This window comes from Drosophila takahashii, chromosome X (assembly GCF_030179915.1).
Source record: "Drosophila takahashii strain IR98-3 E-12201 chromosome X, DtakHiC1v2, whole genome shotgun sequence".
NCBI classification, from domain to species: Eukaryota; Metazoa; Arthropoda; class Insecta; order Diptera; family Drosophilidae; genus Drosophila; species Drosophila takahashii.
In genome coordinates this window covers 1,266,012-1,293,274 of record NC_091683.1, presented here as the reverse complement: position 1 = coordinate 1,293,274, position 27,263 = coordinate 1,266,012, and the positions used below count along the sequence as shown (strand labels likewise).

The following is a 27,263-nucleotide window of genomic DNA, read 5'->3' as shown; positions in this document are numbered from 1 at the left end:
TTAAAAAGTCGTGGCAACTCTGTAACATTTTAGTATCACCAGTACGCATTATTTATTTTAAAATCAACTTAGAAAGCATATTTGTGGTTCTTTTTACCTTGGTAAGACTTTTAGACAGTAACTAGCAATAATTAATCAAATTTTACATGCTTTAAGTTCCGTGAAATTTTTCAACAAATAACAGCTGTTTGAAAATTCAACAGGAACCATTTTGGGTCGTTCCCTTAATTGCTGAAATTTTTTGTTGAATTTTCAACAATTCAGCAATTCAACAGTTTAGGGAATCCCCCTAATATAAACATCAATAATATAAACATTGCTACTTCTCCCACCTCTAAAAACATTGCTAATTATCGAATATCATAAAACTTCTCCCACCTCTAATTCGGATAACCAGCTGTTTTTCCCGCGTTTTTGATTCGATTGGATTTCGGATTTGCGAATTGCAAATTGCAATTGGATTGTTGGGAAAGGTGCAGCAGTAAAATTGCACAAATCGCCGCAAAATGCAGCGCAACCCGGTCATCTAGAAGCCACACACACCGAAAGATTGAAAGATTCCTGCTCATTCCTGATCCAAATCCACATCCACCATGTTCGTACAAGATCTGCGCAACGACTTCTACCGCCAGCTGGTGGGCAAGCGCATCCTGATCGTGGTCAACTACGACATCGACGCCATCTGCGCCAGCCGCATCCTGCAGGCGCTGTTCAAGTACGACCACATGCTCTACACGGTGGTGCCCATCATGGGCGTCACTGGGCTGAAGCGGGCCTACGGGGAGCACCAGGGCGACGTCAAGTACGTGGTGCTGGTCAACTGCGGCGGCTGCGTGGACATCGTGGAGCTGCTGCAGCCCGCCGAGGACGTGACCTTCTTCATCTGCGACTCGCACCGCCCGCTGGACGTTTGCAACATCTACAGCGATCGCCAGGTTTGCATCCTGGGCGATGCCTCGCTGGAGGAGAACATCCCCTCCTTCGAGACCATTTTCTACGACTCCGAGGGGGAGGAAGATGAAGAGGATGAAACCTCGGACCAGGAGGATCAGCGGAACAACGACAGCGGCGCCGGGGAATCGGATCAGGAGGATCAGGCGGCTCCCAGGAGCAGCTCTCACAAACTCAGCCGCCTGGAGCGGCACGAGCAGCGCATCCTCAAGCAGCGCGCCCGCCGGCAATGGGAATCGGAGCGCGACAGGATCATGTTCGAGTACACCCAGTTCAGCTACTATGGGAGGTCGGCCGCCCTGATGCTCTTCGAGCTCGCCTGGAAGCTGAGCAAGGACAACATGGACCTCCTCTGGTGGGCCATCGTGGGCTGCACTGAGCAACTACTCCTCGGGAAGATCGAGAGTGGTGCTTACACTTTAGAACTAGAGCAAATCCAGTCGCATGTGTCGCGGCTAACGAACAAGACGAATGACCAGAATACGATGAGTGCCTCGAAAATCACCTTCGAGAATGATTTGCACCTGGTTTTGTACCGCCACTGGCCTGTCACGGAGTCCATGAGGTATTTATACTACAGGGTTCGGAAAAAACAACACACACTGTAAAAAACTTGTGTAAAAAATTGTATCTTACATATGTTAGAAACATAAATAACACACACTTGTCATTTGTCTTATTTACACGACGCGTTTTTTACACGGCGTGTGTTTAACACAATGAGTTTTTGACATTAAAGTGTCTGAATTATATGTTGAAATGAAAAATGCGCGGTTTTCTAGAGTATAAGAATTCATATATTTGCTTTGAAATGGTTCAAACTAACATATAAGACTCGTTAATGTCAGTAAAATGTAATTTTCATTTGTGTTAAAAACACAGTGTGTAAAAAACACGTCGTGCTAATAACACATTGTGTAAAAAATACAATTTTTTATGTTTCTAACATGCGTGTCAATTTCCGAACCCAGATTTACACATCATATATACTTTAATCTATATATTAAAACATAAATTCCCCTTCAGATATTCCCGCTACGCCTCCTGCCAGCTGAAACTGTGGACGCTGCGAGGCGAGAAGAGACTCCACGAACTGCTCCTCGAGATGGGACTGCCGCTGGTGCATGCTAGGCAAACCTACGGAGCCATGGACCTGGTGCTGCGCAAGGAGTTCTACTCGATGGTCGAGCGGCTGGCCGAGAAGTACGACATACCGGACATTGTGTACGGCACCTTCACCCTGAGCTACGGCTACCGCAGTCGCTATGCGGCAGCGGACTATGTCTACGCTCTGCTGGCCATCATGGAGTCGGTGAAGAAGCACAAGACGCCGGAGGATTGCTTCCTGGAGGCCTCCGACTCGCTGAGTCGCCAGCACAAGCAGCTCCTAACCGCTGGAATTGATCAGGCCAAGCTCCTGCATGCCGCCGTCTTTCGGCAGGTGCAGAGCAGTTTGGAGGCACGCCAGGTGCACTCCGCAGGCTCCTTCTTCTACTACGTTCTGCAGGAGGAGCACGCCTTCTTCTCGTATCCCTATGCCTTGGGTCTGCTCGCCCGCTTCCTGCTGCGCGGCCATGTGGCGACGAGTAGGGCGCGACAGGCACCGGATTTGCCCCTAATAGCCAGCTGCCCGTTGGACGCGGCGCAGGGCATGTGCCTGCTGGTGGGGATTGCTCCTGTTCGGGAGGATTCGCCGAGGAATTTCTTTGGCAAGGCCTTCGAGCAGGCCGCTCAAAAGTCGGGCGTTGCCCTGCTGCAGGATTTCTTCGAGCCTGCGGTGGTGCAGCTGCGCCAGAGCGACCTCACCCGCTTCCTGGACGCGCTCACCGTGCTGCTCACATGATTCATTCACCTGCTATCTATCCACACATCCCTGCTCAATCATATAAGCTAGTTTTTAATGCCTAGACCTTAAGCGAAACCCTATTTATGTGCGACTATAATTGTGTTATTGACTTTGATTCGAAATTGCGCCCAGGACCACAAGAATATTTTATATGTAGCTTTAAGGAATGCCCATTTTTTTCGACTAAAACTATTTGTAAATCTGACCTAGAATAAATATAAGTATATGTTTAAAGTGTTTACAATGGAATTGAAAGAGTGTTTTGTTGGATTTGAAGCTATTTTAGCTTAGGTTTATTCAGAAAGTGTGTTATGTACAATAAGTTTACTTAAATAATTTACAATATTTACTTATTTTATAATGCGGTCACATGCTTATCTTGCATTGATTCTTCTTTGTCACACGGCAGTTTTGAGCACCTCGCGTTCCCGTTTCTCTAGAGGATCTGCGCTGAGAATGCGGGCTGAACCTAGGCAGGCCGTCTCGTCATAGAATACAGCATATTGTCCGGGAGTAATGGCTCTCAAAGGAGCATCTAACTGGACTAGATAGTCACTACCTGGTGCTCCCATCTTCAATTGACAACCCACCAATGGCTTGGTGTGCTGGAAACGGAAGCGACATCGCAGGCTTCTCTCCTCGACCAGCCTCCTCCTGGACTCCTCGCACAGCCAGTTGGGCGGATCGATGTTTATGCGGTTGCTAAGCAGGGCGGGATGATCGTGACCCGAGGCCACATAGATGGCATTGATCTTGGCATCCTTGCGGGCCACAAAGTAGGGCTGCCGGTAGGAACTGAGGCGGCAGCGCTGGCCCACCGTCCACTGATGAATGCCCTCGTGGTGGCCCACTATATCACCACTGTCGATGTCCAGGAAGGGTCCTCTCCTGGACGAGATGTACTCCTTTATGAAATCCTTGAAATTGCGCTTGCCCACGAAACAAATGCCCGTGCTCTCCTTCTTCTCGGCCAGCCGCTGTAGGCCAATCTTCCCAGCCAATTGCTTCACCTGGCTCTTGTGCAGGTCGCCCAGCGGGAACATGGTGCGTTGGAGGGCCCGCTGGGGAATCCCGGCCAGAAAGAAGGTCTGATCCTTGAAGGTGTCGGCGGGTATGAGCAAACGGGCTTCGCTTTCGGGGGTAATCCGCTCCAGAAAGTTGCCCCAGCTGTTGCGGGCGTAGTGACCGGTGGCCACCGCATCGTAGCCTAAATTCCCGATGGCGTGACGGTGGAAGAGGTCGAATTTGATGTGACGATTGCACAGGATGTCCGGATTCGGGGTCAAGCCCTGCTGGTAGTCATCCAGGAACTGGCTGAACACCGACGTCCAGTACTCGCGCACATAGTTCACCTGGCGCAGCTCCACGCCGAGGCGGCGACACGCCCACTCCGCGTCCCGGAGATCCGCCTCCCCGCTGCAGCGACCCACTTCGTCCATCTCGTCCCAGTTGCGCATGAAGACGCCGAGCACCTGGTAGCCCCGCTCCGCCAACAGGTGGGCGCTGACGGCGCTGTCCACGCCCCCCGACACGCCCACCACCACCTTGCGAATCATTTGGAGCTCCGAACTGTGATTTTAAATTTAACAACTGTACGTTGGGGCAATCAGCTGGTTTTCCCGGGAGAAACAGCTGATTATACCCCTTACTCGTAGAGTAAAAGGGTATATTGTATTCGTGTTTTGTGCAGCTTACAACCTAAATATTAATATCAGCGCAATTTCCGGCTGATTTGAGAAAACTAATTTTTGACCCAATTTTCGCATTTTTGATAAGGGGTATCATGATTTTTTGCAAAAAATGTCAAAAAATTAAAATGTCGAGATTTAAAGACAATTTGTGAATTTTATTACGAGTTCAACGATGTATGACATTCCATATTTGGACCATTATTTCCATTGTTCTGACAAAAATACTGTTTCTTTTCGGGGTGAAAAATCAGGATCTCGATTTTTGGTAAAAATTTGATTTTTTTAAATGGATTTTTTGCTGTAGTTTGGACAAAAATGGTCCCAAATCAAAAAGGCGCACTGTTTTGTGCAGCTTACAACCCTATAATTAATATCAGTGCACTTTTTGACTGATTTGAGAAAATTAATATTCGACCCAATTTTCGCATTTTCGATAAGGGGTACCATCATAATTTTTTGCAAAATTTACAAAATTAAAAAATGTTTAGGTTTAAATGCCAATTGTTAGGGAATTAAATCACGAGCTCAAAAAGGTATGACATTCCATATTTGGCTCATTATTTAAAATGTTTCGGCCAAAAAACTGAATTTTAGCCATCGATTTTATCGATGGTTTGCCATCTCTAGCTCGTCGAAATTTTAATTATCGATTTTGCGGTCTAGAAATTTAGTTGGCAACTCGGTTCTTGAAAAAAAAGTCCATTTCCAAACCGTGGTTTTTGTCACGGATAGAATCACGACTTGAATTTATCGATGTGTATATATATATTTTGATGCATCTTTCACATCCCCATTTACAGTTAGTTTTTGGCCGATTTCGGCGCGTTTGGTTAAGTTGCGGAAGTTCGCGTCCCCGTGGTCTTCGCTCCGACACGTCTGGTTTTGTCCGAATTTCGTGCTGTGAACTCGCTGGATTGCCAATTGTAAGCTAAAACAAAAAACTTTGCAAACTGCCATTTTTTTCGAGTGAGTGTGCGTGTGTGTGTGTGCGAGAGAGAGGAATCGCAACTTTCCTCTTTATCCGTTGCTTTAGCCGCCTATGCTTTCGAGTCTCATTCGCCTCTGGGATTTCGATTTCTGGGAATTCCGGAATATCACTTTCCGAGAAAATTGATCTTTGGCGATCTGATTATTCTAGTTGATCGAGTTTTGCTCCGGAAATCGCGACTGCGGCGTAGTTAAAAATATTTAAACTTATTAAGTCTTCGATTAAACTATCCATTCTATTATTGTACGCCGGAAGTTAAACCTTGAAGTACAGGGGAAGAATCGGCCGGAAAAGAACATAACCTTGATTTTTTAGGGGCAACTTTTGTACCCCAGCTGAAATTTACCAGCTTAATTTGGAAAACATAACCTCACTTTTTAGTTCAGAGAAGAAGAATCGGACTAATTTCATTCTTGCCGAACCTAACCTAAAAAAACGGAAAGGAACAAAAAAAATGACCTAGCTTTTCAGTTTTAGGTTAGAATTTTACCAGCCGAATTTTTTGGCCACCCAGAAAACGCAATTTCATAAATGTTGATTAAAAAGTTTAGCTTTAAATTGGAAGCATCAAAATTTGAATTTGAAAGTGGATTAATTAGCTTAAAGTAGATTAGGTTCTCTAAAAGCAAATGGTATTTCAGGACATTATTTGTGTTGAATAGAAAATAGTAACATGATACTTTTTATCATGTTTTAAATCACCAATTTCCTGCTAGTTTTTTCTCCCGATTTTTAAATGCCCACCATTTTCCGCCCCTTATTGCTTGGTCATGCATATTCAAATATTCAAATTTAATCAAGCCCAAATGTCAGGGCAATATTTCAATGGGAATTACCGAAAGTCCAAAAGAGACCGAAAAAGCGAAAAACCGAAATGCAAATATGGAAATGTATTGACACGCGGAGTGCAGATAAAAACAGGACCGGATAAATGAGAAAATCGGATATGTAGCTCCGGGGCGACACATATGAATTATTGACTGCCACGCCCCCAGCCCACTACACTGGGAAAAAATACACGTCGATACTTATGTGTTGATCGAAGGATAGGGTTCAAAAATATTCTTTTAAAAAAAATATAGAAATGTCAAGAACCTGTTAAAATCAAATAATATTTAATACCATGTGACATTATATAATTTCAAATCTATTTCTTCTTTTTTATGGGAAAAAACATATTAAATATCGAGAATAGCAAACTATATCTCAATAAAAATTATCATAACAAACCAAGAAAATGTACAATATTTTTTCTCCCTGTGCATAGCCGTTTTCGCGCTCTGGTCAATTAGGGAGTGTGGCAAGTTTTATTAAATTAAAAATCGCTGCTCTCCTCCGTTGGCCACATGTCGATGTGACTTGAGAATAAAATAAAAAAAAGGAAGGCAATTAGCCCGGCTCAAAGTGAAGGAGGGAATAGAATAATATAGCCAAGGAGGGTGAGAAGGCTAATTAAAAACAAGAGAGAACGCTATAGTCGGGTGCCCCGACTATCAGATACCCGTTACTCAGCTAAAGGAAGTGCGAAGGAGGTGGAGATAAAAACTTTGATCCGCCGTAACTTTTTAACGAATGGTCCGATTTAAAAAATTTCTTCTACATTTCAATAGGTATTGATAAACAACATAAAACTGCATTTTTACTTTTCCGAAATATTGAAATTTTAAAAATCGTATATAAGCGATTGTGGGCGTTAGAGGGGGCGTGGCACCCTTTTGAAACAAACTTGCGCTGCGTAGGAACTCCTAGAATCTGCATGCAAAATGTCAATCTTCTAGCTTTTATAATTTCCGAGATCTCAGCGTTCATACAGACAGACAGACGGACAGACAGACGGACAGACGGACAGACGGACAGACGGACAGACGGACATGGCTAGATCGACTCGGCTAGTGATCCTGATCAAGAATATATATAGTTTATAGGGTCGGAAACGCTTCCTTCTACCTGTTACATACTTTTGCACGAATCTAGTATACCCTTTTACTCTACGAGTAACGGGTATAATTACGCCAAATACAATCACGGAGGCGGGTCAAGGAGTCAAGAAAGTCAGGAAAATGAAGTGAAGGAGGAGGTCAAGCGCAGAGGAGCAGGGTCAACAAATCTTGTTGCGTTAATTGCAGGGCAAGACTGCTCCAGTTTACCCAAAAATAAAGGTGGCAGCGGAGACGTGAGTCACGACAACAAGATTATTTTATTTAAAAAAAAAAATTAAAAATAGATTCTAGGGAAATTTGAAAGCTCTTGTTAAAAATAAGATATATAAAATATTATTATGCCATTTTTTGCCATTTTTGAATTCGGTCAACTATTATTTTTTAAATATTATTAGAAGAGTATTTCAAGGGACCTCTTGTAAAAAATAATACATATCAAACAAAGTTGGGTCATATTAAATGTTATTCAACTATTATTTTCTTAATATTATTCTAACCGTTTTAAGGGGCTATTACAAAATTCTTTAAATAATAATACAAAATTTAAAGAAAATTCGGCACCTTTTGTACAAATAAACTTGTGTCATTAATCATCTAATAATTAATAATAAAATAAACGGTTTTCTAAGGGGCTTTTACCAATTTCTTAAATGAATTACAAACTAATCTAGTTCCTAGTGCTTTCTTTTTTTTTAAGTATTCAAAAGCACGCGTTCATCTCAGCTGGGAAATGTCTCCGGATTCTAGATTGTAGATTCTGGGTTCCATATCGCCCAACCACGCCCCTTTTGCGCCCACGTTGGCCTCAGCTGTCAGTCTGTCAAAATGTGTAGCACACTTTTTGGGGTCGCCTGCCTGGCACTCGAGAAAAGCGAGGAAAAGCGAGGAGGAAAATGGTGGGGGGAAAACGAAAACAAGGCAAAAATATGGAGGACTGAGACATTTGCCAGGGCTTATATAATTTGGAGTGGAGTGGAGAGGAGTGCAGCCTTGTTGACGCCAAAGTTAAGCGATTAAGTGGGGCGGTGGGTGGATATAGATGTGGATGCGGACTGTAAGTGTGGATGTGGATGTGGATGCAATTGCAACCAAAACGGAAGCAATTAGAGAAATGGCAAGGAGTTGTCACCGGAACCGGAAATAGTTTCGCTGGTCGAAAGCAATTACACAAATAGCTAAACAAATAGATTAACAACTAGATAAACAAAGAAATCATTAATCAAGCGGGGGCGAAAGATGAAAAATGATTGTCTCCAAAAATGAAAACGATCACCGGGGGATATGAAGAGAGAAAATTCCTTGTTTCCTCCTGGGTTTTCCTGGTTTTCCCTGTGGGTTTTTTTTCTGGTTTTTCCTGCGGCTGCTGTGCTGCATCTCCAACTGAATGCGCTCAATTTAAATTCCCACCAAACCCCCAAGACACACAAACAAGCTTAGCAAGTTGAAATTGTTTTTCCTCATTTTCCATTTCCCCTTCCTTTTTCGCTCCTTTTTTTTACTTCCTTATTTCGGCTCCTTCCGCATTGACTTTACGCGCTCTCTCGAAACAAAAGCAGAACTTCCGCTAAATTATGTTTTTGGGCAAAAGGGAAAATGGGCGGAAAAAAAGGGATTGTAAAGTACGGCGGCGGGTCCTCAAATTTCCTCCACATTGCCGTTAAAAAAAAAAACCAAAAATGGGAAACTCCCAGGAGACAGAGTCCCCTTATGATTCATTGCCCTCAAGCTTTTCCGATGAAGAGACGCAAGTAGAGCCACACTTGGGATTTAATTTGCTTTTCACATGGTTCAGATCCTGGATCTTCAGATATCTGACACTTAAAACCAAACATTGATGGTAAAAAATGTCAAAGGTATATAAAAATGTTGTTAATACCTATCGAAATGTAGAAGAAAATTTGTTTTTTTTTTTAAATTTAAACATTGTGTTTTAAACAGGCCGTCTTTTATAATTATACCTAAATAAGGAATTTTTGTTTAGGTATCATGGTAACAACATTCTTGTTCAACATTTTTTGCCAGTGTAAACTAACACAAATATGCATGCTCTCAAAGCTCCACGCATACCATTGCAGGCGGCTGCCTTGGAAAATGCAATTTAAATCATAAAATATAATTTTCATTTAATGAATTGGATCATGTTACAACTTGTCAGCCCAGTTACGTGTGTGTGTGTGCTTTGCATCTCTGCATGTGTGCGTTTATACACACACACACACATACACATGAAATATATGGCATATTTTACTTGAATGAATCGCAAAGGCAGCAAAGTGGAAGAATTTGCAGTTTGCGAAAATCTCTTTTGGTGCGAAAAAGTTTTGCCAATGCAATGTAGAGGGAACTTTTGCCCTTGGTCCCTATGCCTTATGCCACGCCCCCTCTGCCGCCTCTTCCGCCCCTCTCCATTTCCGTCGTTATCAACTTGATTGAGTCGAAAGCATCTCTTAGCTCTTAGCCCAAGAATTCCGCAATGAAGTCGGCCAAAACCAACGAATGGGATGGCAAAGATTGAATGGAAGGACGTGAGCTGCTGTCACTGGGGAAAAAATCTACATATAGAATAGAATAGAATAGAATAGAAAATGTTGATCAATTCAGTTGATATCCCAACAGCAGTGGATTTTTCTTTACATTTCTAGAATTTTTTCAAAACATTTTTATATGTTAATGATAAATTTTAGTAATTGAATAAAGAATTAATAGGAATTAATCAAGTTAAAATCGGACCGTTCATTACAAAGTTATGAGCAATTAAATATAAAATGCAAGCGGCGCAGCAAGCAGTCGATTTTCGTAATAGGTATCTAATTTTTTAAAGTTTCTTTTGCATTAGCTTTTCTTATTGCAAAGTTTTTGAACTAAGAAACTAATAAAGCTAACCAATAATCTAAATCATGGTATTTTTTTGATCACCATCAGTATTCAGAAATTCTTTTTTTCATTGAATGTTTTTTTATTAAAGTTTACATAATTTTTTTTTAGTGTTTTTCAGAACACCTACACCCATATTTGTGGGTGGGTCTCTAATCCCGGCCAGGCGACATTGGCCCGCTTGTGGGTTATGCAATAAGCTGTTACCCATTTCCTGTCCCGGTGTTCAGGTGAGCGGCTTCCGAGTGGAGGGCTCAAAAAAAGTGCACCACAATGACAAGTATATCCTATAACGGGGCGCTTGATGGTGGCCTTGCTTGTCCTAACTCGTGTACCAACCACCACCCACCGCACACTATACACCACCTACCACCCACAAGGACTCGCCATGTTTCATGTTGTCCTTTTCGGGGGCTGCATTGTTTGGGAAACTGGCAACAATAACCGACGGCGACAAAGAAATGCAGAAAGAGAGAAGGGCAGCTAACGGCAAACAGCGAACGGCAAACAGAAGACAAAAACACTCACATAAAAACATATTTTTCGGCAAAGTGTAATCCAAGTGGTTACCCCCAAAAGGCAGAAGGGAGAGGTTTTATCTCATGGCATTAGCCAGCAGCCAGCAGCCAGAGGTCTTAAAATGGCCAAAAGAGAACCAAACCGAACCGAACCCATCTTTCCTTAATTGGCTTCCATAGAAGACCCAGTAGTTGATTTAGTTTAAAGTTTAAGTATTTCGCTTTCTCTATAAGTCCTAGTTTTTACAGATTTTTTTAAGGTGTGAATTCAATTTGGTTTGGTTTAGTAATATCTACCGAAATGTTAAAGAAACTTTAAAATCGGTCCACTCATAAACAAGTTATGGGCAAATAAAGCCTATTCCGCGTTGCATAGATGGCGCCACTTCATGCTTTGCTGCTAGCATATCTCCATCTCTTTCACACTTACGGGTTTTTGATAGTCGAGGAATTCCTTCTTGTTTTCCATCGTTTAGCTATCGGTTATCTGTTTTAATATGGATTCACACAATTGCCTGTGCCTTATCATATATCGGTGGGCTGAGGAAATTGCAGCAATTTGCCAAACATCCCTTCGATTATTTATTGGCTGGCATAAACTGCTGTTCTCCTATCGTGTTGCATCAGCAAAATACAGAATATCCACATATCCAAACCCAAAAACCCACACACCCGACACACATTCCATAAAATATCCTCCGTCCCCAAATTCCGGCCGCAATGTTTGCCCATCATCTTTGCATCCTTGGTAATTTTTGAGGCGAGCACAAATTAATTGGCTCTCCCTCGTTGAGGTCGAAGTTGATGATATGGAAGTGGATTGTCGATGGCCTCCTAATGGCCCAATTTCCTACTCTCGGGATCAGATTCGGTACCAGGTTCAGGAGTTCCGCCGTTCGAGCTGCTCATCAGTCAGTCAGCCAGTCACTCAACCCGAAGTCAAGACAAGTCACAAGTTGTCAGCCAAGCCACTTGGCGTGGAAATGGAAATTCCTTGTTTATAATTTATGAGGGGAATGACAAAAGGCCGTGCCAAGTGACTGCACTTGGGGATTTGGAGATTTACATGCATAAGGAATGGCCACTTGACATTTTTGGCCGGCTGCTCTGCTCACCTGTTGGCCTGAATAATGAATAGTTTAAAGTTTAGAGCTTAAAGTTAGGCTAAGCCCGAAAATAGACCCAAGTAACTTGGCTTTCAAACAAATGATTGTTATGAAACTAGAGAAAACAATGTATTAGCAATAGAAATGGCTTTTATTCAAAATTTCATATCCTATCATATGATCGATATGAAACTAGGGAAAATAATGTATATATTGAAAGATATTTAAGATATCTGAGATAAGAGAGTCTTTTAACGAAAATATCCCAGAGAAACATCTGAAATCATAATCATGCAATGCTTCAAATAAATTAAAATAAATGTTAAATGTCAGTTCCAGAGCTGGCCGGCATTTTCAAAGAACACTCCCCAATAGACATCTGAGTTATGGTTGTTGTAATCATTTTTACGAAACCCTCTGAAGCTGTCACACCGATTAAGGTCTTCAAGTGCCACACCACACATCCCCCTGCCTGCCCGTCTGTCTGACTTTCTTTGTGCTCAAACTCAAACACATCATAAATATGTTGATATTAAAATAAGCCAAAGGACCCAGAACCAGAGCCACGAAAGGGAAAAGCCAGCAAAGCAAATCCACTTGCCAAAAAATGTGAACCTTTGAATATGTAAACGCAACAAATAACAAGTTGCGAGAGCCGAGGAGTAGATAATAAAACGCATGTAAATGTGCGCGATGAATACGTAAAATAGATGAAGCGAACGAAATGTAAATTTAGCTTGCAAAAGAAGGGGTTAAAAGGCATGGTGAGGGTTAAGTGTCGAGGCCGGTGACGTAGTCGTCGTCGCAAAAAAGAGCACTGAATAACAGGCTTAAGTCTGTCCTGTCCTGTCTCCCAAAAACAAGGAACAAACAAAAAACTGAGAAAATACAAAGGGAAGGCACCGTAAAAGCAACAGCTACAGTAAAACCAACAAAACAAGGAGCAACAACGGGGGATAAACATCTAAATTGCAAAACGCGAGAGACGCGCGGGGGGTTAAGGGAGGTGGAAATAAAAAAAAGGGCGGGGCCCCTCATATATGCATATGCATGGGGAGCATACCGAAAATTTCGCAATCCTCTGTGCTTTTCTCGCCTCAAACGCAGGACTTTAATGCTCAGGGTATGCCAATTTCATGAGACAGTTCAAGAAACTAAAGGCCCGCTAACCTTCAGTTAAAGTGTATTGGTAAATATTTTAATATTTCAACATTTAGAGTTGATTTTTCAATGCAATGTAAGCTTTTAGTATTCATTTAGCTTGCTTTAAGTTAATGTTAACTTTCCCTGACGAAAAAACAATTACAGCCCTAACCGGACATTGAGAAATCGGTTTAAACTTATGTAAGTAAACTTAAAACCTGATTTATAGTTTTCCTTGTTTATAAGTGGAAATATGTGTTTTATACTTTTCCTTTAACAACTAACACTTGTAGGGTATTCAAAAGGTAATCTTGTTTTATCATCTTTCACGCCCATTCAGTTTCATTTGTTTGTTGTAAACGCTTTAAGTTGTCCTGTGTGTGTGTTTTCATATGTTTTTGGGGTATTCAAGGTTGTCACAGGACCTTCCACAATTAATTTGTCATCTGTTGGGCCCCATTTAGCTTATTCCCGAGTAATTTGTGATAAATGAATCCCAAATTGTGTGTGTTTCCCAGGGCTTTGTTTTTATTGCTTTAACCATCCCAAACATTTACTCATTCATTTCATCATTCTCATTTCTTTTCATTTACTTTATTTTCTTTTTAGTTTTTAAGCAACATGGATTCAGAAGGTCTTAAACAGTCGCCGGACGGATCTTATAATATACCCGAGAACCGTATTCTTAGGTTCGTTAAAGATTCAGATGGAAATTACAGTATTGTGCCGGATAATAAAACTGCCAAGCGTGTTAATTTCGTAATTGAATCTCCAAGTCCAAACAAAGATCCGCCTCCACCACTGATTAAAATCAACGATCAGACATTGGCGGCTCCAGAAGAAGACGAAATTGATTTTGAGGGTCCAATTCCTAGGCCCATTCAGGGCGAACCCCCAAAACAACTTCCAAAATTGAGGAAAAGCAAGGAAGTTTTTGATTTTAAAGGTCCAGTTCCTAGGCCCATTCAAGAACCTCCAAAATTGATAAAAACTGTCAATGATCTTCCAAAAACTCGAACTAAAGAACCTCAGAGTGCTGCTCCTAATTTCAGTCTGAAAAAAGTCGATCAGTCATTATGTGACGATACTAAGGCTCTCCCATTTTTGGGGACCATTCCAAAACATCCCAATCCACCTGAAATTAAGGATAAAATTTCCACCAGACGATTTTCGACTTTCGTAGAGCCCAAGAAGGATGCCCTTATACCTTCTGATATTAAGGGAATTTCGAAGAGACGATTTTCGACTTCCGTAGATCCCAGGAAAGATACTTTTATAAATTCTGATATGAAGAAGATTCCTATCAGACAAGTTTCGATCGCAGAGCCCAGGAATAATGAGGATGTATCCGAGAATGTGTCTGATTTTAGGGCTCCTCCGCTTCTGGGGACCATTCCAAAACATCCAGCTAAGGAAATTAAGGGGATGCCCATAAGACGACTTTCGACTTTCGTAGAGCCGAGGAAGGATGCTCTTATACCTTCTACTACTAAGGCGATTCCGATTAGACGACTTTCGATCGCAGAGCCCAGGAATAATGCTCTCATACCTTCTAATAGTAAGGGAATTCCGAAGAGACGATTTTCGACTTACGTAGAGTCCAGAAATATTATTTTTAAATCACCACAGAGAAGCGTTCTTCGGCCCATCCAACAGCAGGCCAAACCACATTCAGCACTGATGAACATAAACCAAATGTTGGCTTCGGGAAATGTGATTAAACTCAGTTCGATAAACATCACGCCCAAGCCGAAACCAAGTTCTCCTCCAATCAAGTTGCCAACTAAGATTGACCTTCCCAAGCAGCAGGCGGAAAACAAAAGCGAGTCGCTCTTGAAACCCAAGATCCCACAGGCCATATTCAATGAGCAGAATATTATGACCATCGAGGAAATCGAGGAGGAGCTCCGCAATCCCATCAAGAACGATGTGATTAAGTGGTCGCTAATGAGCGATGAGATACTGCGCCTTGTTCCTGGTCCACGTTGCTCCTTGTCGGCTGTGAGTGGTCAAGTCGAAATATTTAACTATTTGTTATATTTGGGCTATTACCCAAACGGTAAAATTGTTGAATTAATGAATATGAATTCAACAATTTAACCATTTACACTCGATACTCTGTTATTTATTAGAAATGTGATCATTAGTAGTACAAATTTAATTGTAAAAGAACTCTGTTGAATAAGTATAAGAGTATCAGTTATTTATTATTATTTCTAAAATGTAAACTAATTTAATTTATTTTCTTTTTTTTCATGTTAACTCTGAAGAACTACATAGCTTTGCTACGCATTGTAGATCGACTTTAAGTCGTTAACTCATTACCAAAACAATGCCTGAATTCCATCCAAACACACCAAAACATCGCCATCCAAAGCCAAAGAAGTTCATAGTTTTAAGATGTTTGAAAGATCTCCACGTTGTGCCAAAAAAAAGGAACGGTTGTGAATTATATCTTATGATTTTCTTTTAATGTCTTCAAATAAATATTGTGTTTAAATCACACGAAAAAAAAAGACTTAAAGGAAAAGAAAAGATTTAAATTCACAAAGATTATTTTTGACATAGCAGGCAAGCTAAAGACAAGAAAGTTTTCTGATCCAAGTTAAATTAAAAAGTGAGCTTGCCAAAGTGTAATTTATGTGGAATTGAGGAGGAGGGAATGTGGCGCGCTGATCGAAGTCATTTCTCATTCTGGGGGTCCAGGGAATGCGATGCAATTTCCTTGTGTTGCTTAACTTTCCACGGCATTTCCCCCAATTTTTCGAAGCCACCACAAAGGCCAAGTTTTTGATATCGAGCAGTCGAGCAGCTGCGTCAAACTTTTTTTGGCCTGAAACTTTCGTCTTTGGGGCTAATTGTTTGCGCATTCCGCAAGTCCTTAGTTTGAATCAATTGAATTTCCCCCTCAGTGCTTTTTCTTTGCCTTTGCCTTACATTTTCCTTGGGGGAAAAGTTCGTGAGAGAGAAAGTTTGGGACCCTGGTGGTCAAGTTTTTCGGCCAATTGCGGCGACTGCACAAGTCAAGTAAAAGTAAAATTTATTGCAATTCCACGGGGAAAATGGGCGGGGGGCGGTGGGTTTTGAACTGGTCAAAAGGCTCATAAGTCGTATGCAAATGTCACGAACAGACAAATATGTGAATGCGGGCTCTGCTGTACTAACGAACTAAACAAAGAACCGAAAGTCTTCGTCAGAAATGAGAGTTTAGATTCGGAATTTGGCTATTTTGTTTACCCAATAACCGAATTTACAGGTAATTTTTAGTTTATTTTACATACGCCAAAAATCATATATAAATCCAATAAATAGACTGTATTTATAAAGATTCTATTTATAAATTGCAATGAAAATATTTTGAAATATTTTAAAAAATACTACTTATAAAGAACCTATTTATAAAGATCCAATTTATAAAGATCCAAATTAAAAGGATCCTATTGAAATGCTCTTTAAGATAGTGCCTTTTAATTTATGGAATTTATATTATTGCAATTTTCCAAATATTCAACTGTTTTTTGGGCTTAAGAATTTCTTAATTGTCAACACAGCCAAGAGTGGCCCTCAAAAGTATGCTACGCTTTGTGCACTCATCCCGAGTTAATGGGTCCTGTGTGTTAGAAAGGAATGGCATTAGGGTGTTAGTCCTGCGTGAGAGAAAGAGAACCCAAATGGGTGGACCACAACGTCGCCACTTGATTATCATGCATATTCATTCATGGCACTTTAGTTGGTCTTTTTGCACATGTGGCAAGCGGCATGTGGCACATAAATTATGTAAGGAGCGGGGCAAAGAAGGCGGAGAAAGGTAAGCCACCGACGCTTGGGGCACGCTATGTTGAGATCTTGAGGTAAATGAGGAAGACGCGGATTCTTCTCATCGAATTTTCCGCCTAGTATTCACATTTTATGCGAATTCATTAGGAATATTTTGAATTCTTTTTGAATTTGTTAAAACCTAAGTCAATTCGATAGCTAACTATCTTGACAAATGTTTTTAAGTTATTCATTTGGTCGTAATTTTTTTTAATTGACCAATATTATTCGGTTTAATCGATATTTGAATCGTCTCCTCGAAATTTCCACCTTGGATTGTTACTTTACGCGAATTCTTTAGGAATATTTTTCGAATATGTCCGAAATTTGACTGAATAACTTTTCTAAATGTTTTTAATTAATCAAAAATATTCGCAATCTTTTTTTTAATTAATCAATACTCGATGTTTGATTGGATACACATCTCTAAGGTTCCTTCCGCTTTTTCTTCCCACATATCGTAAATTGCTTTGTTTGTGTTGTGACTGCTCTTCGCTTTTTTGGCCTGTTTGCGTTGTTAAATTTTTTATTGCCAACGAAATATTTACGTGCAGGCGAAATGAACGAAAACAGAGAGAAAGAAGCAAAAAGGACTCGTCTTTCTTGTTTTGTTTGGCTTTGTTTTGTTTTATTTTCTTTGCTTTTGCTTGATTTATGCGTAAACTTTTTTGTTGCCACTTTTATATACGAATTGTGTGTGTGTGTTCGTTGGCCACCATTTCACACATTCAAACACACATGCAGGAGCAGCCGAGTTCCCATTCATTGGAATGCAAATATAACGCATACGCAGCGTATGACAATTTCGCCAAAAGGACGGAAAACGGAAAACTGCAGGGCGAGAATTTCGGAGCCTGCAAAAATGAAATTCCCCCTCAACCATTTTTTTATGCCTTTTTTCGCCTTAATTGATTGCATGGGGGCGCTGTGTTATCCGTTTACAGGGCCTGCGGTCACGCGGTTATTACCACCCACCGCCCACCTCCATTTTCCTCCTCATTTACCATTTCCCGCAGCCCAACAATTTAAATTAAACAATAAAATGCGCGCCGAACACATTTTGCGGTTGCTGTTTTTCGCTTTCGACAAAGTGCTTAAATGTTTGCCACAAAGTGGTCAAATGAAGGGTGGTGAAGGCGATTTCTCGAAATGAGAGCGATTTCCACTTTAAAAGGCCTCTTCTTTGTCTTTCGAAATTTTAGCCACACAGAAAAAAAGTTCTATATGACGTAGGGGTAAATTCTACCTTATTTTAAAAAATTTATGATTCAAACATCAATTAGATATTTTATCATATCAGTTTTATCATAAAAAATATAAATATACTATTTTAAAATACCGAAATGTAGTATTTTTTTTTAATAAATAATGTAGAATAAGATAATGTTCATGCATACCAAAATCATAATTTTTTCTGTGTAGAAGTTTCGATATCAAAATTCCTTTAGAGCAAATGCCCTGTGGCACACTGGTCAATCTCTAAATCCCTCAAATTATCCCCCCTTTCTTCGTTGATTCTGAAATCTATTAAAAACTTTAAGCATTATATTTTTGTTTACTTTGTCAAACGTTGATTAGCCAGCTGGAAAATTTGCCTGCTCCTTGCGAACCTCCTCATTGAGGAGGACCAACTGGCAACTGGCAAACATTGAATAAGTTATGCAGAGCAACGCATTTGTCGCCTGGATGGATGGGAAAATGTTAGAAGTGGTAAAAGTAAAATAGGGGAAAGCGGCTAAATTAGAGGGCGAGACACGGGGGGTTGAAAGTTGTGTCTTCATTTATTTCATGTCAGAAACTTTGCACGCGACTGCAGAGCAATGGAAAAGCCAGAGAAGCGATGTTGGAAAAATAGAAAACGATGAAATGGAACACTGAAAAGAATAGGCTAAAAGTTTAGCTAAAAAGCTAATGAAGATATGCAAGTAGCAAAGAAACTGCTTGAACTGCCTGCATTCCATTATTTAGAATAACTGTATAACTTTTGAACGAATGGTCCGATTTGAAAAATTCAATTTACATTTCAATAGGTATTTATAAACATATATGGCATTTATATTTTTACTTTAAATATATACCACAGAGTTTGTAAAATTTTCCCTCAAAGGCATATGTTTTTTTCTCAGTATGCCTTGTTCGTTTTTCACCCATCACCTCGATGTCTCGGGAAGTAAGAAAATTGGAACGACACCTAGGACGATAAACCGCTGACATGGAATGGACTACTGATGGGATGATGATGTTCAAGGGATCTTCTTCGTCTTCGTCTTGGATGCAAATGGCTTAGCACAGTTTTCCCCAGCTTTGCTACTGCAGTTTTCCATTGCCATTGTTCCATTCGTCTTAATGGACAACGTTAACGTTAAATGTTAATTAAATATGCGTACGTGCGCAATTCGAACTAGGATTTAAGCAAGGAACGAAGGAGAATTTCAATTTAAATGTGAAAATGCTGGCAGTGTGTAAGCTGTGTTTGCTGTGCTTGCTGTCAAATGTCCTTGGCCACCTGGGGTGTCCTTGTTCTCGCCTTGGCACTTCCTTTTTGGGGCATTTTTATTGCGGTTTTCACCCGTATGTGTGTGGCTTCGTTTGCCACTGGCCACCGGCCACCACATCCTTCCTTTCCAGCTGTGCTTGTGCTTCCGCGAGATGAAAAAAATATGCTATGCACACAGGCCATCGAAATGCAATTTTAAAGCGAATGCGAAAAAGAAGAGCCGATAAATGCCTCCAAAGAGGACGACTCCCCCGGCTGTCCGCTGTGCAGTGATGTCCTTTCCTGATGTCCTGGCCACAGCGATAATCGGATTGCGCCATCCTTTTTGCCATCTTGCCATCCCAATTCCCGGCATTAAGCGCCTTGGCCGCTTTTGCACTTCACTCACGCGAAGCCGGTGGAATTATTTAAATTTTATTTGAATGCCACCACTAAATGGGCTTAAATTCGCAAAAAATTACTGTATTTAAATGAGGCAATGTGTAAATCGTTTAAACAGAGAAGCATCTGTAGTTCCAGAAAATACCATCGAAATAATCGAAAGTTAATCAATCGATTAATATTCGGACAAATTTTTTAAATTTAACTAGGGCAAAAAAATACAACTATAGAAGCCTCATTTAATATTTAATGTAGGTTCCAACTTTAAAGCCTTTTAACACTTTACGGAACTTCACATTAGAGTTTGAAAAATATAGAAATTTTGATTTTTTTTCAAACATTTTTATTGGAAACATTGTGGTGCCACAAAAGGAGCTTTTGGGCATTTATTTCCTGACTGCGTCTGTTTTTTCCCCGGAACGCTGACAGGCAATTGATGCCATTATTGTTCGCGCTCTCACTCCTTCGGCGTCCAATGACAAGTGACATGAATGTATGCCAATCAAATGGATTATTAGACTGATTATACTATTCAGTCAGCTGCGCTGCAGGGATTTTGATTTTGATTTTGAACTGGATGGGGATTTCCATGTGAATGGATATGCACGGCTAAAAAAAAACAGCCCATCATATGATATTTTATATTAGCAGGTATTGGTTTGAAAAAAGATTACCGACGCGGATAATTTATTATTTATATATGTAACTTTCATCCCCTTTAAATGAAGTGGTGCCTTTGTTGGAAAGAATTTTGTTTTGATATTATAATGTAAAATCTACATATCAAAAATGTATATTATATTATATTTTTTCCCAGTGTAGGGGAATTTGTATCTATGAAAAAAGATAACCGACGTGGATAATTTTGTTCTCTGCTGGAAAGAATGTAATTTTGATATTACAATGTAGAGTCTACATATCGAAAAGTTCTATTATATAATATTTTTTCCCGTGTAGGGGGCAGCGGTCACGTTGGCTCTTTGGTGCCGACATTTGTGGACGTGTCCACTATGCAAATGGCTTTCAATCCTTAATTGCTTAATTAACATATGCCCCCCCTGGTTTCTCCTCCACTTTTCAGGCAGCCGTTCGATTTGGAATTTGCATATCCTGCGAACCGAAAGCGGTTGAAGCTCCTTTACAGGAGGCGGAGGAGGAGGATTCTTTGCCGCAGATCCCCTGAAGCGGGAGGAAGGCCGCCACGTTGGAAGGAAAACGGCTTTTCACGGCAGTTAATAAATTTTTAACTGGTTCAACAATTGCCCGCGAGTTCCGCCAGCTAATGGTGAGTGCAACCGACATGTTGAACGCAATTAAATACATCTAATAATAATATTTACATAAATATAAAAAAAGTCTATAAACTTCATGGCCTATATTATTTACAATTTTAACTCAATAATTGTTATTATTAGAATAATTGTGTGCGGGGGGAAGCACAAATGAGAAATTAAAAGCAATTAATATGCTAATCGATTATTTATTTAGTTGTGACTTTGTGTTCTTTTTTTGCAACTGACGCCCTAGTAAAAAATATGCAAATTTTATGGCGTTGAAAATGAATGGGAAAGCAACCCTTTCTTTGTAATTACTAATAAACATAAATTTAATTATATTTAGTATTTCATTTAAGGCCAAGCAAGAGTATTTCTTTATAAATGTAAAATAAGATAAATATAATGTTTATTCATATCAAAATGATATCATATCAAAATAATATTATATCAAATAAAAACACCTCTTAACGAGGTAAAAAACTAGTGACGATCGCACCTTCAACATACAAAAGTTCTGATATCAACATTTGTGACGAAAAATTATTACACTCGTCATTGAATAGACTTTCTAATATTTTCTCATTCGGCCCGCCCTAGCAAACTATTCCAGCCTTTTTCCCTTTACAGGCATTTTCTATTGCAGCGTGCCGAATGAGAAAATATTAGAAAGTCTATTCAATGACGAGTGTAATAATTTTTCGTCACAAATGTTGATATCAGAACTTTTGTATGTTGAAGGTGCGATCGTCACTAGTTTTTTACCTCGTTAAGAGGTGTTTTTATTTGATATCAGAAGTTTTTGTTTGTTTACATTTGCTCTCATGGGAGCTTGTATATACATTTAAATTTAAATTGTTCAATCATAATTTGTAAGCCATTGTATTTAAACAAATTAAGTTAAAAAGGCGTTTAAGTATTTCAAAATACCTTTAAAACGAGGTATAGCACATTTCTGTACCTTTAGTAGTGTAGAACTTAAAAACTAACGAAATTTTGCTATTTTTAGCTTTTTTCCCGCTAAAGTAGCGGCTTTTTCCAAAAGTCGTAGAACAAAAGATTCCTATATGGAACTCTTAAGTGCAAATTTACTAATTCCATGACCCCAAAATACAGTTCGTATACCCTCACACAAAATTCAATACTCAGGGAGCGTTAGTTGTTCGAGCTGGCAAAAGTGGCTATTTTCGTATAAAAATAACTTTTAAACGTGACTTTTTACAGTAATGTGTTATATACCAAAATTTAGGGAATCTCAAGGGCTATACAGTTTAAAGTTGTAAAGAAAATCGTTAGAGCCGTTTTTGAGAAAATAGCTAAAAAGTGATTTAAAAAAACAACTTTTAGCCATAAATTTTAAACTATTGCATTAAGCCAATTTTACCCAAGGCAACGCGATTAGCATTTTAAATTACCTTTTTAACGAGGTATAGCACGAGTCTGTAGCTTTAGTCGTTTAGAAACTATAAGCCGTCAAAATCTAGCTTTTTTCAATGATTTCCCGCCAAACTAGCGGGTTTTTACAAAAGTTGTAGAACAAACGTTGTTCATATCCTGCTGCTAAGCAGAGTAAAATTTAGTTCAGGATCCTAAAGCCAGGATTTGATGCATACCCACAAACAAAGGGACAAATTATTTCATTTTGGGAAGAAGAAGAAAATCTTATTTTGGCTATAACTTTTGAACGGAGCATCGGATTTTATCATATGACCCCTCATTCGACGGATATTTTCAATAGGAACAAAACTAAAACATTGCGAGGGGGCATTTATCCCCACCGGCCCCAACAGCTCCAAATTTCGAAATTTTCACTTTTTCACTTTCACCGCTCTCTCTCCCAAGCCAATTGATTTTCTTAAAGTCTTGGTGTGCAATCCTGTTAGTTTTCGCAATACCTTTCGATAGGTGTATCATTCATTATGATGGGACCATCACAGTAGATTTTCATTTCTTCGTGTATATATAGTAGTCGCCTTCGCACACTCTCCTGGTGCGCTTCGTCACTACATGGACTGCCGTCCATAGTGATTATAACAAAATCTTTCCTTTTTAAGTCTCAATCTTTAAGATATGTATTTATTATTTCTTATAGACGAGAAACGCGGCGGTGAGTGGCGATGAACCCGACGAGGAGCAGACGTCAGCAGCGGATGGCGCCGAGGGGGAGGATCAGAACAGCCAGCTTCAGCTTCAGGATCAGGATCAGTCGGAGGATCAGGTTGTCGGGCAGCCAGCCGACGATGGCCACCTTCAGCCATCCTCGACTGAGCAGCGCCGTCAGAGGCCGCGAAGGAGTAAGCAACCACAGCAACGAAGCGCTGCCATTGTAACAGATCCGGATGCGGACACGGATTCCAGCTCCTGCGAGGGCATCAAAGTGGGTCAGCGGAGGAGCACGCGGGTCAGCTACGCACAGAGCAACCTTCATGAGGAGCAGGAGGAACTGGACGACGACTACGACTACGACGACGAGGAGGAGGAGGAGGACGAGGGCGAAGAGGATTACGAGGAGGAGGAAGAGTCGTACGACGACTACGAACAGTCCTCGAAAATCGGAGGAGGACGTCGTCGTCGTCCGCGTCCTTCTCCTCATCCCCAGACCGCCTTGAGTGTCCGCAGCAGACGCAAGACGAAAACCCAACGTCAAATATCCTATGCCTCGTCGGATTTGGAATTGGTAACGGGAATGGGTTACCCAGGCAATGGGACGAACCTGATCGAGGGCGAGTCCATGGACAAGCGCCGCTGCATCTCCAAGGGACAGATGCGGGAATTCCGCGAGGCCTTTCGGCTGTTCGACAAGGATGGCGATGGCTGCATCACCAAGGAGGAGCTGGGCACAGTCATGCGATCGCTGGGCCAATTTGCCAGGGTCGAGGAGCTGCAGGAGATGTTGCAGGAGATCGACGTGGATGGTAAGGAATATATAAATAATAAAATACAAACAAAATAGCTAAAGGGAGTGCAAGCCGTAAATCGACTGCTTGCACTGCTTGCATGCACTCACCATTATTTGCTTATAACTTTTTAATAAATGGTCCGATTTTAACATTTTCTTCTACATTTTGATAGAAATAAATTAAAGCAACAAACAGCACTTACTTTTTTAGCAAATCGGGTATATAAAATATAGAAACTGTGTTCTAAAGTAGTAAAGTAGTAGTAATAGTAGTAAAGTTATTCCATCCCATATGTATTTCTTTTCAGGCGATGGCAATGTTAGTTTCGAGGAGTTCGTTGACATCCTGTCGAACATGACATATGAAGACAAGTCGGGTCTCTCCTCCGCCGATCAGGAGGAGCGGGAATTGCGCGACGCCTTTCGCGTTTTCGATAAGCACAATCGGGGCTATATTACGGCCTCCGATTTGCGCGCGGTACTACAGTGTTTGGGGGAAGATCTCGACGAGGAGGATAGTAAGTTGCCTTTATCCCTAATCCCATATAGCCCTAATTCCATCTTAACAAATCCAGTTGAGGACATGATCAAGGAGGTCGATGTGGATGGCGATGGGCGCATCGATTTCTACGAGTTTGTTCACGCTTTGGGGGAACCGGAGGATTCGCAAGAAAACGACGACGAGGAGGAGAATACCACATCGCCGCTACCCACACCGAAATCGGCGATTTCTCTCAGCTACGACTAAGCGATAATCGACTTCGTTACATGTCCATATTAATCGATTACGATTACAGACAGATTAAAGTAACAGTTAATAAAAATAATAAATTAATTCGATACTCGAGCCACAAATGGTCGACCTGCAATAATGTGAACCGCTAAGGATGTTCATCAATAATCGAACGACAAAAGACTCGAAAGGTATCGCTTATTTCTTATCGACTTTTTTCGACTACTAAGCCATATAGTTAATCGATAGGAAATCGATTGACCAGCATTAGCCAAACAGTTTAAACTGATAACTCATCAAATTTATTACATTTAAATTGAGAAATTGAGAGCACGCACAGCTAATCAAATTGAAATGATTATTAAATATATATAGCCTATTGAATAATCGAATTGCAAACAAACTTAACCAATAAACGATTTACTTTACATCGATATATGAGAAAAACTAACTCCAATTTTAAAATCGCGATCTAAAATCTACCTTTCCACTCAAGTCCAATTGGAAATCAAAACTAATTTTAGCTTGTAACCAATAAAGATAACTTATCCATGGGATTATCCAACTTAACAGCACAAATACATATATATTTCAAGACATATCATTGAAGACGCCTCTGTAAATGTGTTTTGTAAGCCCGCCCTATTGAACCCATCCTTATAAATATATATATATATACCCCATACCCCTTAGCTCTCCCTCTCCCGTGTTATTTCCCATTTTCTCTTACGATTTTTGACTTGCATCGTATAATATGGAATACATTTATTTATTTAGGAAATATTTGCTCAATTATTGCTGCTGCCGTAGAGCAGGAAAAAATAACAAAACTAATGCTCGCTAATACGAAAGTTTTTTAAGTATTGAACGAACAATTTAATGTAATTTACAATTTACAATTTTAATCCAAATTTCGAATCGAAAATCCAAAAAAAAAACCAAAATAAAACGAAAGTATAAATAAAATGATATTACAAAACAGATTCCACGAATTGTTATTATTGGGAGGGTTGGTATTCCAAGTGCACTTCAAAATTAAAACAAAAATTAAAAATGAAGTCTCGGTTTCCAGGAATGACATATTATGAAACATGTGGACCACTTAGCTTTTCATTTTGGCCACTTCAAGGGTTTCGCCTTGTTCGGCCGTTATCCCAGTTCTCCCAACTCAACTCAACTTTCTACCATTCCGAGAAATAAATTAGCATATTAGCTGCGCTGCGCTGTTGGTCCTGGCAACCGATTTTCCGTCTTTCCTTCCCGATTTTTTCCCCTTCGAACATTTTCCGCTTCTATGTAGGACAACACTTTTGTTGACATCCCCGATTGCCAACGACGAGAGCACAAATATTGAAAGGGAACCCAAACCCGGGGGAATGACTGAACTGAACTGAGCTGAACAGATTGCGGTCCAGCTGCGGTTCGTTCCCGGAATACTCCACTTGACCACCGGACGGACCATCATCCCCCCATCAAAACCCCTTAGTTGTCAACAATGTGAGCTCGTGCACATACAAAAATGTCTCAAATTGTTATTTTTTTCGAGAAAGAATATCTGGGATTTGTGTTTGTTTAAATGTGGGGCAATTTATCATATTTATGTTGTGTTTTAATATATTTCTATTTATTTTTAAAAACGCGAATTCTTCAGGACTATCAGATATTATTAAGTTGAAATGTTAGATGTGGGACAAGTAATTTGTATTTTGTAAATTTATGTTGTATTTTAATGTACCTATCTATTTTAAATTTAGCTAAAAATTTTGAACCGCGAATTCTTTAGGATTATAAGATTATTATGTTTTAAATATATTTCATTTTTTTCCCTCTGTGTATTTGAGAAAGCTACGTAGACAAAAGTTACGTTAATGGTCAAGTGCTCAAGTGCTTGGCCAGCAAAATTATGATGCCATCCCTTAGGACAGACACGCCCCTTCCGCCCTTCCTCCCCACTTACCCACTCAGCCACTCACACATGTTTAGATACACTTCGTACTGTTTGGTTTGCAGTGCGTAAACGTTATGTTTTTGTTTCGAATGCTGAGAATGATGAGTGGGGCTCGGAGTTTAGCGGTTGAGGGCTTTGTGGAGAGTATAGAAGAGACCCTATGCTAATGCCATGGACATTAGCAGGGCTTTTGGCATTACGACCCCCCTTTCAACAAACTGAATAACGCACATAATTGTTGTCGAACCCATTGAGAATATCGTAATTGACAAATACTAAATCGATTCTTCAAGTGCTTATAAAGATCTTCACTCACCTGGAGCTCAGCTTTTTGTCCTTTTGTCCTGTAAATAAATAAAATATTTATTTGTAGAGTTTTCCAAAAATAAATATATTAACTAGCAAAAAATGCAAAATGTATTTAAGCTATAAATAAAAGTTAAACAGTCTATGTAATTTCAGGGTATTTTAAAGAAGCAGTGGTCTTTTCCAAAAATAAATGTATTATGTAGGAATAATTTTTAAATTTATTTTTTCAGGGTATTTTAAAGTTGACCTTTACCATCGCTTCTCTGCACTTGGCAATTATAAGCGATTAAATTGTTGTTGTTGACTGATTAGCATTAGGCAACAATTGCTTTTGAGGGAAAGTGGAAAA

At 40.1% G+C, this 27,263-nt stretch overlaps 3 protein-coding genes across 4 annotated transcripts; 2 read left to right on the top strand and 1 right to left on the bottom strand.

Annotated features, from left to right (window-relative positions):
* Positions 1 to 389: 389 nt before the first annotated feature.
* Positions 390 to 3,046, top strand: Cdc45 (cell division cycle protein 45). Its single transcript, XM_017151200.3, has 2 exons — positions 390 to 1,516; positions 1,978 to 3,046. The coding sequence occupies exons 1-2, from the start codon at positions 594 to 596 to the stop codon at positions 2,792 to 2,794; spliced, it is 1,740 nt and encodes a 579-aa protein (XP_017006689.2). The 5' UTR covers positions 390 to 593; the 3' UTR covers positions 2,795 to 3,046.
* A 39-nt stretch (positions 3,047 to 3,085) lies between these two features.
* On the bottom strand, positions 3,086 to 4,413 carry LOC108063915 (mitochondrial tRNA-specific 2-thiouridylase 1). Its single transcript, XM_017151201.3, has one exon. The coding sequence runs from the start codon at positions 4,351 to 4,353 to the stop codon at positions 3,196 to 3,198; it is 1,158 nt and encodes a 385-aa protein (XP_017006690.2). The 5' UTR covers positions 4,354 to 4,413; the 3' UTR covers positions 3,086 to 3,195.
* An 846-nt stretch (positions 4,414 to 5,259) lies between these two features.
* Positions 5,260 to 25,640, top strand: LOC108063925 (titin). Of its 2 annotated transcripts, XM_017151209.3 has the most exons (5): positions 5,266 to 5,411; positions 20,833 to 21,036; positions 23,118 to 23,940; positions 24,233 to 24,442; positions 24,500 to 25,640. In XM_017151209.3, exons 2-5 carry the CDS (start codon positions 21,034 to 21,036, stop codon positions 24,670 to 24,672), a joined length of 1,209 nt encoding a protein of 402 aa, XP_017006698.1. In that variant the 5' UTR covers positions 5,266 to 5,411; positions 20,833 to 21,033; the 3' UTR covers positions 24,673 to 25,640. The 2 variants fall into 2 exon arrangements, with proteins under 2 accessions (XP_070075050.1, XP_017006698.1); XM_070218949.1 differs by lacking the exons at positions 20,833 to 21,036; positions 23,118 to 23,940; positions 24,233 to 24,442; positions 24,500 to 25,640 and adding exons at positions 13,667 to 15,058; positions 15,328 to 15,668 and having other exon boundaries at positions 5,260 to 5,411.
* Positions 25,641 to 27,263: the final 1,623 nt, after the last annotated feature.